Below are 18,859 nucleotides of genomic sequence, written 5' to 3' on the forward strand. Positions count from 1 at the left end.
GTCCCCGGACAAAGGCAGGCTGGGGGCAGCAGGCACAACGAAGCCCCACGCCCGGCGCCCCGCTGCGGCCTCCGTGCCGTGCCGTGCCGCCCGCTGGCAGCGCTGGGGGCACAGAGCACCTAGGGCCCGAGCGGCGCCGTGTGCGGCCACACAGCCACTTGCACACAGCGCCCAGCACCCCGCAGCGACGCCGCGAGCGAGGACAGAGACACCCCCGCCCGCCGCACTTGGCCAGGCACCGCCTGCCCGGGGAGGGGCGGGCCGGCACGGCGGCGGCTCGGGGCCTGCGCCTGGCGCCGGGGCGGGGCGGCACGGGGCGGTGCTGGGCCCGCGGCGGCTCACGGCGCCCGGAGGGGCTCGGCCGGGGTTGCGGTGAGCGGCCAGAGGGCTTGGAGGGGGGGGCTCGGCCCCGCGCTGCCACGGCCCCGCCGCTCAGCGCTGGGAGCCGCTCGGCGCCGCCCGGGCTGCGGCGGGAGCAGCGTGAGGGGGGCGCGGAGCTGGCGGCGGGGCCGCAGCGTCCTGGCAGCATCGGGCCCCGCGCCGTGACGGGATCCCCGGGCTGGGCTGCCTAGGGGGTGCGAGGGGGTTTTAAGCGGAGAACGACTCCGTACGGTAGTACGGCGTTATGGTATTGCAGCTGACGACACGTTAATTTACTTAGAATCGTAGAAGAGTCGGAAGGGACGCGTGGGGATCATCGAGTCCAGCTACAGACATGAAGAAATTAAAGCTTAAAGAACTGGAGAGCTGTCTTCAACAGGTTGATACCTTCGAAAGCCCCAAACTGCTCCTTGAACAGTACCCAACGAGACCTCACATCGCAGGTAGAGGTGGCACTGTTGTAGCTTGTCTCTTTTATTAGTTCTGCATAAAAAGTTTAAGTGCTTTCTGTTTCTACCGCAGTATCTCATTTAAAGCCTTCACACTAGATATAGTTGAGAAGTTGTATCCACCAGAAACCTGAATCCATTTTTCTATGATGTTAACTTATTTTCATTAAAAGAATACTGTTAATTTATAATCCAGAATTAGAGAAAATTGATTTAAAAGATACATATATTCACTGATCTATGTGAAATCTCTTCACCAGACCAAATATCTTCAGTTCAATTACTTGGCAAAACATTGGTTTTCACACAGAAATGAAAAAGAGAATTACAGGCAGTGAGAAAATGAGCGTAATTTTGCATGACAAGAAACCTTCGTTTCAGAGTTTTCTGAAAGCAGAAGAAAGTAGTTTGTGTTGATTAACCAGATGCCCATTGGGTATATTACTGTATGTTTTTTTTTTCTCCCCTCAGCATGTATGCTTTACACAATTCACAATACTTTTGATGATATTGAAAACAAAACAATTGCAGATTTAGGATGTGGTTGTGGCATGCTCAGCATTGGAAGTGCAATGTTAGGAGCTGGGTAAGTAAATACTAATTTCTGGACTTTTTTTTTTTCTGGTTAGGACGGAGTTGAAATTAAGATTACAACATAGTGCTGAACTAAACTAATTTTAGCCATCTACTCTGGTACATAATCAGGCCAATTAGTATGTTTAAATAGTTAATAACCATTCAGCTTCTGGGAGGGAGAGATACTTGCCTCAAAACAATTACATTTGTTTTCTCCTGAAGCATTAAATGAACATGTGAAACATCTCTCTCAAACTTTAAAAAGGTATTTGAAAAAGGCAACAGAGCTGCTTACATTTGTGTAAGTACTGAATTTGTAGTGTATGCCTGTTATGTTTCCTAGTTAAAACAAGCTCGTGCCATTCCTTTCCAAAACTGCTATAGAATTTAAACAGTTTTATTTTGCAAAATACTAATGTGGCTTTTTTTTTTCATAATAGGTTTTGTGTGGGGTTTGACATAGATGCAGAAGCACTGGAAATATTTAACAGCAATCTTGAGGACTTTGAGCTCACAAATGTTGACTTCATTCAATGTGATGTCTGTTCTTTGTCTGACAGCATGTCAGAGACTTTTGACACAGTTATCATGAACCCTCCTTTTGGTACCAAACATAATAAAGGTTTGTAGATATAGAAGTCGTTTAGCAATTACTAGAAATGAAGTATCAAGGGACACACTTCTAATGAAACATCTCTCCTCTCTATTGCAATAGGGGACCTAACAAAATTTTGCTGACCTGAAATTAGTTTCATAAATAGAGAGATTAACCAATTCAATGCTATAGCTGACAAGCATTTGGTTTCAAATAAACAATACTAGCTATTTCATATCCTTAATTTTTTGCTTTTACTAAAAGCACTTGAGAAAGTTGCAGAAATACTTTCTGTACCTTCAGTGTTTTTCTTAAATACCTACTGCTTCAGGAAGATTCAAGTGTGAAGCAAATCTTTAAATCCTCTAGTTTAAAGTTGCATTTAGTAATTTAAAAATTTCTACGCTTTTAGGAATGGATATGATTTTTCTGAAAAGGGCTTTACAAATGGCAAAAACAGCTGTATATTCCCTTCACAAAACTTCAACACGGCAGGTAAGTCCTTCATTTTAGTACGGTGAACATTAAGCTCACAAATAGTTGGTCAGTAGTCACATTGTCTTTAGCTTCATTGATTTGTTCATATTTCTATGGTATATGCCTATTTGGGGTAAATATTATTGTCAAGGAATAGCTGTGACTTTGCATGCATCAAGGTAAGTACATCTAATAGTTTAAGTTGAAAACAAAGGTGCAGGAGACTTCTTAAATTATAATAGCCATGAAGATGTTTTTAAGACTATAGAAAACAGCTTTTACATGTAGCTATGTCTGTTTAATACTGTAGCACATTCAAAAGAAAGCAGATGAATGGGAAGTGAAGATGGAAGTCATAGCAGGTAAGATTAACTCAAGAGAAAAAACAGTTTCTTGGGGTCTAATATAGATGTAAGCCCTTACTAGTCAGACAACATCCAGAGAGAAATTTAAGTGTGATTTATGGTGAAAATGACAGGGTTTGTTTATTTACTTGATCTTACTACCTGTCTGGAACATAAGTAGGCACTTGATGAATAAAGCTCAGAGGAAGTGTTTCTTCGCGGACTACATTAAGCATCCTAAATATTTTTGGCAGTTACTCTGTTATCTTCCTAAGTACCATAAGCTATATGTTTTATAGGAGTAATACAACTTGAGACATGGAATTTGCACAAATGCTTGAGATGTAGTTCTAGATCTCAGCCATCCACTTACTGTCTGCTGTGGTTGGTTTAAATTTTCAGTCATAATCTAGTGCAGAGGTCAAAACAGTTACCCCATCAAGGGCTCACAGAGATATGCAACAGAACATGGATGGAGGGTGTAAGTTAACTGACTAATAATCAGTATAGCATAACAATTTTTTGTACTGTTCACAGAACTTCAATATGACCTACCAGCATCTTACAAGTTCCATAAGAAGAAATCGGTAAGTATAAAACCTAAGACAACTGAGAAAATGCTGTCTTGTATCAGGGAGGTAAATAAATTCCACTGAAAGAAAGTTTTAGAGTCACGTGTACTGGATGATTAATAGCATTTGAAAGAAGTTTGTTACGACAGCAATAAGGTCCATTGTTGTTACCACACTTAGTGGTTGAACAGAGGGGTCAGTAATGAGCAGTTTTAAGTTCTGAATTTATTGGCAGCTGCTGTTTAATATAACTTCAAGGTTACAAAGTCAGGAACCTTTTACGTTTGAATGAGGTGCAAGAGAAGTTGAGACCATCTGACAGTATAAACAAAACTATAAATACAAAATAATTCTCCAGAGTGGCATCTTAAAATTAACCATGCTGCTTAGAACAAGAAAAAAAAAAAAGCTGTAACCCAACACCACGAAGCTCTCTTCTCATTGCAGGTTGACATTGAAGTGGATTTCATTAGATTTCTGCCAAAAAACTCCTGAACTGAAGCATGTCTTTAAAACTTATTTAAAATGGACTAATAAAAACAATGTTATTTTTATTTTAGTATTACTGATCTCCATCTCCATTTTCTGTTTTCAGTTGTTTTGGTGCAGGTTCTTCTTCTTCTATTTCCTCTAGTGGTCTCTTCTTAGGACTTGCCGGTTCTGCAAGATTGAATACATACAGTCATTTATGGTAAAGGAAAGCCTTTCAGTATTACCCCAAATCTTCCAGAAAAAAAGAAGAAAAACAATCAACTAAAATACTCTTAAAAGCAGTCCTAGTATATATGCCCCAGAATGGGTCCTAGTTAATCTATAGCCATTGCTATGGTAGAAGGTTCATTTACTATGTGACTCAGAAGTTTCGAGGTGTTCCAAAGTACTTTAAAGAATTGGTTCTTACCTGCACTAAAGCAGGTAAGAAGATGAAAGAAAAAAAAAATCTAACAGGAGTAGGTTTAAATGGGTTTTGTTATAAGCAAGTGCTGTGTCTAATGAACAGAAAGAGTAGCTCTTCCTCTTCTCTGAGCTAAGTACCACTATCCAGAACTATTGGTCTTACTGTATCCTCAAGGTACATGGGGGTGGTGAACGTTGCTGACATCTTCAACGTGGAATGCTTTGAACAGTGCTGCAGTACAGCCACAGCTATCTAATAATTGTTTCAATATACTTTTAATATGCATTTTGTACAGTTTCAGCCTCTGGAAGGAGTCATGCAGAGGACCCCTGAAGTTACTTTACTGGTAATGACATATTGACAGAGGACAGAAATACTACAATAGAGGGCCAAAACTTGGCCCTAGTAAACAAAAACTTCTCTACCAAATAGCCCTGTGCAATAAAGAATCTGTATCCAGCACAGAATGACATACCTGTTTTAGTATCATCTTCACCTTCTTCCTCAAATTTTATTTTCTTGCCTTGAAACTGTACTTTCCCTTTTTGTGCACCTTGAGGTATCTTCCCCCCTCTTCCTTTTCCTTTAAGTTTGCGTCCTGTTGGAATAAGATAACAGGAATTTTGTATCATTTGTGTTTTTAATGGACGAGCTCAGAAGAATGCTTTATAACCAGTGATTATTATGTATTCACTATCTTATTTTCACAAAATGCCACTCATGGGACATTGTAAACGCTTCCATCAATCTAAGGAGGACCTTTTGTTTTCTGTTTCAGCAATTCCTGCTGATCTTCCATTATTTTTTTCAAAGCTTCTTTCTCCTCATCTCCTTCTAGCAACTCCCAAGTAACATCCTTGTTCCGAAGCTGTAAGTTTCCATTATGTGCGGCTTTGGCTTTTTCCAGAGCTTCTTTTGCAGTATCCTTAAATAGGATAATTCCCTTAAAAAGAAAAAAGGCAGTTGCATCTTACTGTGAAAACACTCAGCTAGAATGATGAACAACATATCCTGCTAGGTACCTCAGCAAGTTCATTATGCTTGCATGCTGTGAAAAATCTGGACTGAAGCAAAACCCTCAGGCTGTCCTAACAAGCATTCTTAGTCTCAGTTTTGAACTAATCAGCTGACGAGCCTGGAACCTTTACCCGTGCTTTTGAAAGAATTCAAGTGAATGATTTCATTCTCTAAATATTCTGCAGTTCCACAAGTCAAATTAAACAAAAAAAGAAAACAGAAGTAATTATTTACTTGATATAGGAGCACATGCATTTAATTATTAAGCTTCAAACTCTAATACTAAGATCTTTACTCAGAGTCCAAGATTATACTGACCTCCTTTGCACCTCTTACAAAGTGTATCCATTTGATTTCTCCATGATCAGAAAATACTGCATGGAGATCTTCTCTGCACGTTTCATCATCTAGATCACCAAAAAACTTCAAAAGACATCCTGTCTTTTCTTCTAGAGATTTCTAAATAAAAGTTGAAGACATTTTTATTGACGAGTCAAGCTTTGAATATTCTTTCCCTCCCCCCATCATAATATTAAAATATGACAGGAATTAATTAGCAATTGAAGTCTCTTAACACCATTAGTAACCCAACCATTCTTGCTACATAACTTACTTATGCTGATACCCAAGTCTTGCACAGTGCCCCATAACCTTTAACTTTTTTTTTTTTTTTTCCTTTTGCCTACTATGGATACATTTATCTAGAATTTAGGACTCGTTTCCCTTAAGATAATTAACACTCTTGAAATTTTACAGAACAGTTTCCTGAAGGCTGACCTGAAGTTGAAAATCCATACATTATTGATATGATCCTGTAAGGATTTACAAAGTAGCACAGAAGAATGATCATCTATTTTATTCATGTAGTTTGGATCACTTCTGAATAGGTAAACGTACCTAGTAATTCAAATCTAGGATATGTTCCTTTAAACAAAAATCAGTCTCTTGAAAATAAGACAATACCACGACAAAACGAAGTCTTACTGTAGGTTAGTTGTAAAAGCTGAATGCAACACATAGCTGCAGTAACACGTTAATGAAAATCCATGAAAGCACAAATTGAATAGTTTTTAAGCAGACATTTAAGAAACCCATACCATCTCAGCATCTGCTGCTTTTTTCTCTTTTTCTTCTTTTTCCCTGTAGAGAAGTTAACATGAGTTAAGAGTTGGTTCACATGTGGTCAGGTGATCAAAACCAGGCACTTCTGTTGATAAGGACTTACTGTTTAGCTCTTGCTTTGGCCTCTACTTTGTTTTGTTTCCTTTCTTCATTCTTCTTTGTACAATACTCCTCCCTTCAACAGAATGTAAACTAAGTTAATGCCAATTAGATTATCCCATTACAATTACTTTATAAGACAGGAGAAGCCAGTAAGCAATTGAGACCATCTGTAGCAGTTGAGATGCTGGTCTGCAAAGGCTTGTGCTATTGGTGTCTGTACAACAGTATAGAAATTTAAATCCACCCTTGACCATTATTATTAGGTTCATATATCAGGTAAGTGGACTTACTTGAAAAGCACTATCAGCTCTGTGTCTTTGTACTTCTGGTTTGGGATTTCTGTGAACTTCTTAGCAGATTCAACACTATCAAAAACCGCAAATATTGATCCCTGTTAAATAAGAGACACTGAGTGTCAGAGTAATCCAACAGAATGTTCTCCAGGAGGCATCCCTGCCCCAGGTCTTAATTGTTCATTGCCAAAAGTTACCTTAAACGTCTTCTGCAGAGTTCTCCTCATCTGAATGTTTTCAACTGGACCCTTATCTTCAAGCCATTCTTTGATATCATCAAGAGTTGCGTCTACTGGAAAGCCTTTCTGCAAGACAGCACAACAATTATATACGACAAACTGTGACACTTCATCAGATATAACCACCTGACCATCTAGTATGAGTTAATTCAAGCTTTACTTTGGTTAAATGGTTCTCAGTCAAAGTCATTCAGAACAGCACAGAGCAAAGGAAGAGCTTTACTTACAACATATACCGATCTGTTTTTAATTGCAGCCTTGTACTGGTCATTCCATTCAGGAAGCGGTTTATTTGGAGATCTCCTGATTTTAGTTTTGTCTTCATTTATTTCCATTAGACCAGTCTTGGATTTTCTTAGTGCTTCTACTATAACACCAAAATCTTTAGACAGACGACTTAACCTATTGAGTAAAGAGACACAGGTTATTAAAACTATCCAGGTAAAGCTGAAGCCAAATGTTAAAATCCCAACAAGAATTGCATGTGCAGACCAAGGACATTTGGCCCAAACAGATTTAAGTAGCTAAAAATTACCCTTCCACCCATATTAGCTGTATTTTGTTTTACCTGTTGAATTTGATCATTACTTCTAAAGGCACCCAGCCATCATCTAATTTGATCTGTTCCTTTAGGAACTTGTCTCTTGGTAGATTGTGATCGCCAAAATAGTACTGCAAAAGAAAGAAGAAAAAAATGTCTTGAAAATACTTGAAATTCTAATTGTTATTTTTATCAGATTAACAAAGTTCTCAAATTACTACTTCCTGCTTTAACAGGACACTTCCAAAACTTAGCCGCAACAAGTAAGCTGTTAAAAAAAAAACCTGCTTCATCCAATGGGATTGTAATCAGGCAAAGCTGGTAGGCTGCAGATTTGTTTAGGAGAGGCATGAGGCTCACTCTGTTAACATTCATAACAATGTGTATTCATATAACATAATTCATCAAGGTGATAAAGATCTGCAGGGTCACCAGTGAAATTTATCACAAACAGATTTAGATTTTAGTCCTTATTTAAGAAATGTACGAGGCGAGAATAGTATCTTTGCCGCACTGTGAAGTCCTCTACGTAGACTACAGTTTCTAGATCTCATACAGGAGAATACTGTAAGATAGATATATGTACACGCACACACACATTTAAGCGTTCATTTACCGTGTTCCCATTTTGATTGTGCATGGCACAGAAAGAGCAGTGTCACACAGGTGACAAATTGTTTAACTGAGCACAAAGTAGACAAGTTCATCAGATTCTTTTGCTTGCTAGCAGTCATCTAACAAGGGTCAAATACTTGAAGCCATAGGATAAGCGGAAGTGTTTCCACCAGGATCATTGTGCTCTAGGAAGAGCCAGCTCAAGTTTTACAATAGTATTTCTCCCTCTAGTGTACCTCAAGTTCACATTACCACACGTCTAGCTTTGTCAACTATTTATCCCCAGTCTCAGTTATTTTCATAAATAATGACTATGGCTCCATATGCTGATGGATTCACATATAGATACACGTAATTTTGTCATTCAGGAAGAAGGTTTTGTTCAGGATATTATTTTAAGTGGTGTGTTCAGTTATCCATTGTAAGGTAACCCTCCAAGCTTCTCGAGTAAGAAATAATGAATGTAAAGTACGGCATTTAAGTTCAGTCATAATTTGTAGCAATAAATTACAGAGCAGTAAAACATAATAGCAAGTTACGCAGCATGCTAATATTTTCAACAGCACAGATTCCCAAATAGGATTTTTTTTCCCCAATCGCATACGAAGAATAACCCCAATGAACACAGTAATAAATTGTTCAATGATACATTCACTTGCTGTAATACCTACAATGTTATCAAGTTAAATGTTTTGTGTTTAAGTGGTAGTCTTACGAGCAACCTTAGACAAACGTGACTTCCAGTTTAGACTACCACTATGAATGACCATAACATATTAAAGTCTGCCACAAGTCTACGACTGTTTTTTTTTTATTTTAACAGAACTGAATATTCAAGTTAACTCTATGAAGTTAATTTCCCATTAGCCAAGTTCATACCAATTAAAGTCTCCAAAAACTACACGAGTCTAGATCCAAAACTATAAATTGAACTCACCTCAATTTGCTGACAGATTTTGCTTTCCAAGATAGACATGTTTTCACCATCTCCGTTTTCAGCCATTTTCATCAGCTGTGTTGAAAAGAATTTAGAGCAAAGGCACTAAGTATCAAATACCAACTTCTACAGACACATTTGTATAGCACCGCATTTAACTACATTTAAACAAGGTAACAGGCAAGTTCTTCAGCCACACGTTCATGCTTGTGAGTCAGCTCTAAACATGACTGCAGAATTCCAAGTGGAAACTGAAACTAAGAAACAACTACTTGGCTGTTAAACCAGCATTTGTCATTCTAACATTTGAGATAAGTAAATAAATGCTGTCACTTTAAAGCATTTGCTATTTATCTTTTTACAGTCACAGATCCTCAGTTGGTACCTAACAGCAACAAATCTGAGCCAACAATAGCCAATGTTTGTCAGGTCAAACCCAATCCCTCATCACTAGACAAAACATCAGTAACAAGGATTGTTTGATATTCCTAGTAAGTGTAATTAGAAATTTTTTTGAAGTTTCCACCTTGTAAGTAATCTTTGAAAGTTCAAGGAACTTGCTGGAGGAATGAATGAAGACATACGTATTTACTAGTACATCCTAAAGATGTCTAGTTCTCCTTTTTACAGATTTGCCTTCACTGCAGTTCTGCCTGAATACTGCATCAAGCATCTTTGAGAGGACATATGATGTTTTAAAGTTGAAAGCAATTTATTCTCCTAACTAGTATTAAGCTTATAGTTCCTGTACATCAAATACAGTCACTATATGCACTAGGAAGTTGGTAAGAAAGCAGCTACCAGACAACAAATTAATGGAGATCAGAAACTGCTCATCTAACTCCTCTTAAAATAGGGGTAGATGGAGGAGAGTTATTCTTGAGAAAAAAAAAGGCAGCTTTATAAACCTGTCAGAAATCAGTCTGAATTCAGCATTGAACTGTGAACCACAGATTTCTGCCTTCTCCTGACACTCTCACACTTGTCAAATCCAGCTGCAGAAGATTAAGCAGATTGATGTCCCCTCAGCTACCCCAGGCCAAGCCTTAAGGCAGGCTGTACCTGCTTGCCCCTCAGCTGTCCTCACTGTTTCACACATCATACTGAATGGTGCACAGTTTTGTTGGAGCAAGCAGTCTCTTAATACAGGTTTTTGTTAAAATAAAACTCAGGACCTTGTGACTGCATGCTGCCAAACCACCCGCAGTTCTGTTACAGGCGAGGACTAAGGAGATGCAGCTTGTCTGAGCTAACAGATACAAACGAATCAGTGCAGTGCAGCCACAGGCTGTGCTTTGTTACTGCCTCTGTCATTTGGAGGGAACTCCTCTTCAGTCTGCCTAGGGTAACCCCCCTCTCCTAGCCTCCCCCCAAAACCCGGTCTGCAGCATGCTAGACGCTCTTGATTTTACTACTGGGTAGCCCTTAAGAAACGCAAACGTGATAGCGCTACGAGGCGCCATGGACAAAACAGACATTCTTGTCTCCGTCTGGCTTCTGCTGCCTCAAGTCCTCCACCTTTTTTACAGCCTCGAAGACCCTCCTGTGCAAGCAGAAACACTGTACAAAAGGTTAGAGCAACACGAGACCTCGGGCAAACCAGTGAGATTGAGTCTTGTAACTACAGAAGTTTTTCTAGAAAAAGCACCCATCCGCACACCGGTAACGCGCTCCACAGCCCAGACTACGCCCCGCATGGCAGGCTCGGGCCCTTCTACAGCTGGGGCGCTGACGGGGCCCTGGCCCCAGGCACCGAGGCAGCAGCCGCCTCCCGGCACGGGGGGGAGCTCCGCGTGCTGCTGCACCCGCTCGCTTCAGCCCCTTGGCGCGGGCACCTCAGCCCCCAGCCCCCAGCCGCGGCGCGAGCAGAGGGAGCAGGGCCCCGGCGGGCAGGCCCCGTCCGCCAGGCCCCCGCCGCCCCGCAGCCCCTCCGCGCGGCGGTGCCGGGCCGAGCCCCGCGGGGAGGCGGCGTGCGGCGCTCGCACAGCTCCGCGTGCTGCAGCGCTGCCCCACGCGGGGCGCCGCAGGAAGCGCTTCCCGCCACCGCCGCGCTGCCGCTACCGCCGCTCCGGCCCCTTCCCGCCCGCCAGCCCCAGCCCAGCGCGCGGCGGCCCCGAGCACAAACCTGCGGCGGCCCCGCGCGGCGCGCCCCGCACCGGCCCCGCGCGGCAAGCTGCAGGCGGCGCGCACCGAACGGCTCTGCCCGGCTCCGCTCCGGCCCGGCCCAGCAGCCCCCGCGCCGCCGCCCGCCCCTCACGTGGCGGCCGCTTCCGGGGCGCGGGGCGGGGCCGCGGCTCTGAGGGCGGTGAGGAAAGTTCCACACCCCACCCCCCTCCCGTTCCATTCGCACGTGCACCGCGCTGTGCTGGCGTGTGGTTTATTAGAAACGCTTACTGCAGTACGCCCGCAGGCCCGTACAGCGCTACAAACGCACGAATAAACGCTCCAACAAACGGCACCGGCCCGAGGGAGCTCTGTGTTACCTCATGCCTTCAGCCCCGCGCGGGGAGCAGCGCAGCGGGCCCCGTCCGCAACGGGCGCAGCAACGCGGTGCCCGCGTCCCGGTGGCCGTTACCGGCACAGGGCGCGGCCAGGTGTAAATTTTAATGTAAAAAATAGCACCAGTGAAAACGTAACAGCGAGTCTTTGAACCTGAATGCTCCCCTGACTCTCAAGCATCCCAAACTCTCTACAAAATGAGGATGTTTCTGGCTTCAGGTTGTGCCATACGGGTGCTGCTCTCCCAGCACAGGAGAACCAAAGGCTTCTCCCCGCTCTGCAGGAACACTTGAGAACACTTCAGATCCCCACCTGGCTTTTAAATTATTCTCTGCCGTGGGGATTTCGGGGAGAAATAAATTAACTCTTGCTAACTTGCTTGGCCTATGCATTTCAAACAGCACCAAAGAGTTGGGTTCCTCAGACCCCTTGACATATAAGAATCTTTAAACAAATTTGGCTGCATCCTTCAGTAGCTCTCAGTGGGACAGCTAATGAACCAGAACACTGAACCCACGCACACGAGCTTCTGACAACACTACAGTCAGACATCAAAACAAGAGCTATACACACAGCACAGAATTTTACAGCAAAACTCATGGTTGAGTGAAAACTGTTACTACCAAACGCAAGTGATAAATTAGTACAAAAATGTGAAATAACAATAATATGTTGAAAGTGCTTATGATTAAGAAGAAATATTATGAACTGAGGGGTTCACCTTCTTACAAAGTTCCTTGGATGGTATCTGGTAAATCCAATAAAATCAGAATTTCATGTCAGGTGGCGCTGCTGCTGTAAGAGGTTCCCACCACAACTTATCACAGCCTCCTGCTGTCCTTCCCTTTTGTACCAACATCTAACAGCTGTCTCTGCTGTCATTTTGTAAGCTGGACTGAAGAACCGAAGGGGGCTAAAAGAACCTCTGCTCCCCCAGCCTAATTCTATATTTGAATCCCTTCTGTCAGACTGCATGCAGCTCCACAGCAGCTGCATTGCCACAGCTCAAGAAACAGGGTGTAGGGATTCTGGACTGTCCAATCTCTATCCTTACATTTCAGGAAGACACATCAAATTTTATTTCAAAAACAGTTATCATAGTAAGGCTTTTCTCTGAGAGAAAAAAAAAAAATACCCGCAAATCAGCCAAAAAGCCCACTGCAAAGCCACACAGAGAAAACTAGTGCACACGTTCTGTTTGTGATCCTGGGCTACCAAGTCACATTTCTTCCCCTTTTCCCAGCCTGTGCTCTCACTCTGGCATTTGAAGGTGGATTTAGAGGCACCCTGCAACTGCCCACAATTTCTGGATATGTAGCCTAGTTCTCCAAGTACTATAGCTCTATACATACCACACACCTAGCTAGTGGTGTGCTAGTGATGAACCCTTTCTACAGCTATATTCAGTGTATGGGATATTTCATCATAAGCCCAGTAGTCCACAAAAATGCAGAGTACTTTGGTTTTACTCAACTCAGCATCGAGTTAGAGTTCCACCTGGTGGCTAATGAAAACAACTCTGTTTTTCACAGTAGTTCCTGTATAGCTGTGCAAAGTATTGTAAGGGAGTCATCTGAAAACTTTCATGTCAGAGAATGACTGAAAATATATGGAAATATTTTTCCCACATTTATGCTTCTGAATTGTTTAAAATGAAGATAAACCATATAGTTTTTAATGAATGTCTGCTAAGAGATTGCACCTGACATTTCACTCCTGAGGTAAGCAGTACTACTAGGAATACTGCATCTGCTGTTTTCTGTAGCAGCAGTATGAAAATCAAATGTTTATACATTATACACACAGACGCAGCCGTGTGAACGCATAGCACTGGGAAGATTACCTACTGCTTCCCATTTGTTCAGTTCAGGGTTGTATTTCTCAATACTCTGCAGATACGTTCCTTTTGAATAGGAATATCCTCCTGTTACATAGATGCATCCGTTCATGACCACTGCACCACACTCCATTCTTCTCTCCATCATGTGAGCCATCTGCTTCCACTCATTCTGCTCTGGGTCATAGCAGTCCGTGATCGTGGTCTGTCCACCCACAAAATAGATCTTGTTTTGTAACGTAATTGAACACAATCCATATTCTTCGGGAAGAAAGGAATACAATTCAACTCAGCATGATAACGTTATCTTAAACTGCAGCTGCACAACAAACATTGGGCACCACTGATGCCAGCTGAGTTTCTTCACTGAATTTAGTAAACACCCTCAGGAATTTCTGCTAGACCTACATAGACAAGCACCAGTATTTAGTGACAAGCTCTTTAGAAACTTATTGTTACCAAATGTAGAAAACAGAGAAAGCTTTTTGAAATTTCATATAAAAGACCTTTGCCAAACAAATATGAATAGACAGATTTTATGGAAAGTTAGCTCACTATGTTATTTAGTAAAGTACAGCTGTTCCTTAGTTGAGTATTATAACGTGATTTCTATACAGCAGACACTTGAGGGGGGCCTTTCCCTCCCCTCTCCAAGCCTGGGAATAGTAGATCACCCCACAGGGACAAGTGTCCACTCTGAACCTTACTGCCCTAGACGTTTTCCTCATCTTACTATGAACTAGGCAGACTCTTAAGTGGATTTAAAGACTCCTAGTTAGGATTAAACAAATCAAACTCTATGCTCATTACAGAAATTATTGTTTACCTGGATGTGGACTTGTGGCGACTATACTCCACTCATTGCTACCTGAATTGTATCTCTGGATTTTATCATAGGTGCAGCTTCCTCTGTAGCCATAGTGACCTCCGGTTACGTAGATGACTTCGTGCAGGACACAGGCAGTGGCGTTTCCAACACCTGTACACAGTATGAAAGTCACAACACACCTTCAGACTGCACACAACACCCACTGGCACTTTCACTGATAACCCCAATTTAAATGACTTGTTAATTAACATTTTAGGATGAAATTATATTTGCAAGTATTTAAATGAATGTGAAATTAAATAAACTGTCAAGACACCTTATTTTAGCAGTATAAGTCATGAGCAATTAAATAAACATGCAGTAACCGACATGTATTGCATGTAATATGGCCATACAAAATTTCACATAATCCTTATACAGTCGTTAAGGACACTGTCATGCTGGTTTTGAAACAGGGAATTGCTTACAATATTTCACTAAGTTTAAGTGATTTTATAAGTCTCACATACATGGAAAGAACAAAGTCAATGGGAGCTGAGATTATTCAGTGTCTCAGGGTATTTTTAGTCTTTCTCATATTATTAACAACACTGCTGTACAAACAAGGACACAAATAGAATGTAGCCATGTTAACTCCGTCTCCAGGAGAACAAAACAAAAATAAAACAAGGGAACTGCAAGATAAAACATACAAACCCTAGCAAATTAGTGTGTTTTTAAGCATCTAAAAAGCTTCAGGCAGAAAATGTGACAAAATGCCTGCGCAGAACATGTAACTGCTCACACTATTAAAGCAGCTTTCCTGGATTTAAATTAAGAGAATAATAGCAGTGATTGTGGGAAAGATTTAAACATTAAAGAAACAATTGCATAAGCATGATTAGCGTTTTTCCTGTGAGATACCTCAAAAAACTCTCAAAAAATACCACGTTGCATCAACTTACAATAAAATCTTACAAAAGAATTTATTACTAATTGCAAATAATTACACTAAGTTATAAAAATTATTATAAGATGTGCAATTATTTATAATTTTTATAACCAAATAATATCATTTAGTGAGGTTGTGATCCAAATTCATACATTTTTAATAGATCACTATTTTGGCTGCTAAAAATAGGTATGAGTGCTTTTCCTAATCCTCACACTAAAGATTAAACTAAGAAACCTGAACAGATGATATACTGAAATATGAGCAAGCTGCATATAAGAAATTTTAAGTGAAGACACTTATTTTGGTATAAATTCAGATTATTTTCTGTACAATTATTTATAATACGATCCCTTTATTCACTCTTGGAGGATATGCTGAATAGACTTCAATCCTGGGTAGGTTTCTAATTTCTTTCCAAGCTGAACATAAATTTAGCTCCTGAAGGAAGACAAAATTAAAAGGAGACCACCACACCACCACCTGCTTGTTCATCCTGTGTTCCATGGCTCAGCCCAGCACAGCATTTGGATGCTTGCAGCAGTTTGGCTAGTAAAGACCTGAACCAAAGCCCACCACAACCACCAGGATGCTTCCCATGAACTTCCCTAGAACTTGGATCAACCCCTAAACGTGTCTGTGGCACTTCTGTGTGGCAAAGGTGGAAGGACTGACATTGAAGCAGACACCACACAAAACCTTACGTACCTTTGATCATGTTTGCAATAGGAACCCATTTCTTTTTTAAAGGATCATAGAACTCTGCTTCTTGCACTGGAGCTCCCTGCCGGTAACCACCCAACGCATAGATGCAGCCACTCAGGGAAACTGCACAGTGGTAATACCTCGCATCAAGCATGGGGCAGCCTTCAGTCCACTCGTCTCTCTCACTGTTATATATCCACACAGTATCGAGGGCTTCGATGCTCTCCGTTCTATAACCTCCCGTCACATATATGTCTGGTCCCAAGTTCGTGACCCCATAGCTCTCCCGGGTGTGATCTGGCATGTCTGTTCCCTGGACCCATGTGTTGGTTAACGGATCCCAAACATGCACCTCTGACAAGGGATGCCAATAATACCCTCCAATCACATACATGGCGGCCGTTGGTCTTTTGGAAAGGCCTTTGGGACTGGGGTTCAGGGCGTTGTATACGAGTGACCGTATTTTATTATCATTAAGTCGGCATTTTTTCTGTAGGCTTAAAGCTGACCTCAAATACACGTTATCTAAGTCTATTTGGATGCAGCTCAGCAGTTCATAGATGTCCTCGATTCTCTCTTCCACGTTGTGCGCTACCCACTTCACCACCGCTTCGATGGCTGCCTCTTCCTTCCAAACATTCAGGTTCTCTCTGGAGAGAATAAACGCGAGCTTCTCCTTGCCGATGTCCAGGAACTCCTCCTGCTTCCACACGTCTTCAAACTGCCACAGCAGCATCCTCCGCGCCTCCTTCTCCAGCTCCGAGCAGTTGTGGTACTCGGCAAAGGCGTGCATCCCTATGCAGTTGTCGGTATCCAAGTGCCTGACCAGGAACTGCTCGCAGGCTTTCTTGACCGAGGCGAACTGGAGGAGGTCCGCCGCCTGCAGCAGGCTTTGGACATTTCTCTTTGTTATCTGGATCTGGGAGGTATACGCGTAATTCACGAGGGCTTCCAGCACGGCGTGGCTGAGCTCGGGAAGCCTGATGTGGCTTTTAGCCTTCTCCTTCATGTCGGCCGTGAACATGGCTTTGAAGTAACTGCTGCAAGCCGCCAGGACGGCTCTGTGGCAGCGGAGGCAGACTCCCGAGGCGCCCTGCAGCGCGATGTCAGTGAACAGCCCGTCCAGGTAGAAGCCGCGGAACGCCCCCAGGAGCCGCGCGGGGTGCGCGGGGTCCTCGTACGCGTACACCTCCAACTCCGCCGCCTCCTGCCCGCACGCGGCCATGGCCGCTCCGCCCGGCGGCTTTGTGGCGCCCGCCCGGCCCCGCCCGCCCGCTACTTACGCCCAGGGCCGCCGGGGCCCGCGGGAGGCGGAGCCGCGCAGGCAGCGCCCAGGTGGGCGCCGGCAGCCGCCGCCCGGCCCCTCCGCGAGGCCGCCGCGGGCTGAGGCGCCGCGGAGCTCCCCGGCCGAGGCGGCTCGCCGCCCCTGAGCCGCCCCTGAGGGACGGCAGCAGCTGCGCGGGCAGCGGCTCCCGGCCGCACAACAAAGCCGGAGCGCCTCCCGCTGCCCCCGGCAGCGCCCCGGGGCTGCCCCCTGCCTCAGGCGTGAGGGGAGCGAGGCCAGGGACGCCCCCAAAAAACGGGGCTTGGGAGGGGCAGGCCAGGGCTCCCCTCGACGCCTGAGCGGCACAAGTGACAGCCGCAAACTGTGCTGACTCCGACTGTAAGCAAATTATTCTTAATTTATATGGCTTCCAAAAAGGTGGTTCACAATTTCAGCCTCCTCTACTGGCACAGTGGTTGCAGCAGCGGATGCCCTAAACGCCGCTGGAGCATCCCCTGAGGATAAAGTGGCCGTGCTCCTCCTGAAGGGCCAGGGCTCCCTCTTAGCAGCAGTGGGACTTGGGACCTTTGGATCCACCAGCCAGGCTCTCCCCGCCCTGCACTGCAAGTGCTCCTTTTACCAAGCGGAGGGAAGCGTTTCTTGTTATTAGCCACGTGCCTGCAAACCCCAAGGGAGAAATTAGGAGGGCTCCTGCTCTGCACAGATTTACAAGCATCATTTCTTTTCTTTGCATTACTGGTGGTACTTCCTCCAGTTTCCCACCAAAAGCATGAACTGAAGAAGGAATCTGAGTGGGAAGGTGTATACAGACATCTCCTCCACCACCCTTGCTCACATGCAGGCTGCAACAGGACTCACACTTTCCCTTGGCCTCTATGTAGCAGCGCAAGACTTAAAAATACCCAACAAATCCTTCACACATCTTTGACTTTTTTCTTTTTTCTTTTTTTTTTTTTCCAAGCACTCTTGTTGTATTGTTAGCCCAGGAAATGAGTTTTGTGGTGCAACCCAGGCTTTAGCAGTAGCCTCACCAGGGCCTGTCCCACAGCTACATTACTCCACTTTATTTTAATCTGGAGCATTCCCTCCTAGGGCCCCAAGTCTGTTTGTATGCCCCCAAGCCAATGGCTTTGTTTTGCTGCTATTTTTCACCTTCCATTTCATCAGCTCCTACGGATATGCATGAACTTCTCTCAGCTCTTGGCCACCCCACTAGCACATAAGGTCAGGGCATAGTATTACAGCTAATTACTCCTTACAGTAGCTTGTGTGTAGTACCAGATCTGTTACCATACAGAAAAATTCCCATATGCACAGCAGCCTCCCATTATGCATTCCTTAACCTATCTTTACCTAAGTTACCACATTTCCGCAGAAGCTGGACATCTCCCCCACTTCCCCAGGGCATGCTGTTTTAGCCACCCAGCAAGTCAGGTCAGCAACACTAAGTACAGAACATGTACCCTTTGAAGGATCTGCTCCGTCGTCTTCTTTTCTCTTTTGGCTGTGTTACCAGCTGAAGCTGACTTCACAATCTGGAGGTACACATCTCCCCTCCCTTATACCCAAATGTGGAAAAATGTGGTAATTGTGGTGCTTCAGAAAACTGATTTCT

The 18,859-nt window shown here is 43.6% G+C and overlaps 2 protein-coding genes across 3 annotated transcripts; one reads left to right on the forward strand and one right to left on the reverse strand.

Moving 5' to 3' along the window:
• Positions 1-220: 220 nt before the first annotated feature.
• METTL5 (methyltransferase 5, N6-adenosine) lies at positions 221-3,955 on the forward strand. The gene is given in 9 exon segments (XM_080601042.1): positions 221-372; positions 662-824; positions 1,302-1,416; positions 1,847-2,028; positions 2,414-2,496; positions 2,789-2,840; positions 3,360-3,409; positions 3,842-3,869; positions 3,872-3,955. Coding segments are annotated over 8 exon segments (642 nt in total). The 5' UTR covers positions 221-372; positions 662-715; the 3' UTR covers positions 3,895-3,955.
• LOC308198486 (lupus La protein homolog) lies at positions 3,605-17,200 on the reverse strand. Of its 2 annotated transcripts, XM_080600943.1 has the most exons (14): positions 15,963-17,200; positions 14,321-14,473; positions 13,505-13,755; positions 9,159-9,233; positions 7,634-7,737; positions 7,293-7,467; positions 7,024-7,131; positions 6,824-6,924; positions 6,535-6,606; positions 6,407-6,449; positions 5,628-5,768; positions 5,052-5,235; positions 4,768-4,890; positions 3,605-4,054 (listed from the first exon to the last, which is right to left on the reverse strand). In XM_080600943.1, exons 1-14 carry the CDS (start codon positions 17,182-17,184, stop codon positions 3,957-3,959), a joined length of 2,850 nt encoding a protein of 949 aa, XP_080457069.1. In that variant the 5' UTR covers positions 17,185-17,200; the 3' UTR covers positions 3,605-3,956. The 2 variants fall into 2 exon arrangements, with proteins under 2 accessions (XP_080457069.1, XP_080457070.1); XM_080600944.1 differs by lacking the exons at positions 13,505-13,755; positions 14,321-14,473; positions 15,963-17,200 and adding an exon at positions 11,284-11,438.
• Between the last annotated feature and the right edge of the window lie 1,659 nt (positions 17,201-18,859).

The sequence above is a fragment of the Anser brachyrhynchus genome, assembly GCF_964034855.1.
Source record: "Anser brachyrhynchus genome assembly, chromosome: 7".
NCBI lineage: Eukaryota > Metazoa > Chordata > Aves > Anseriformes > Anatidae > Anser > Anser brachyrhynchus.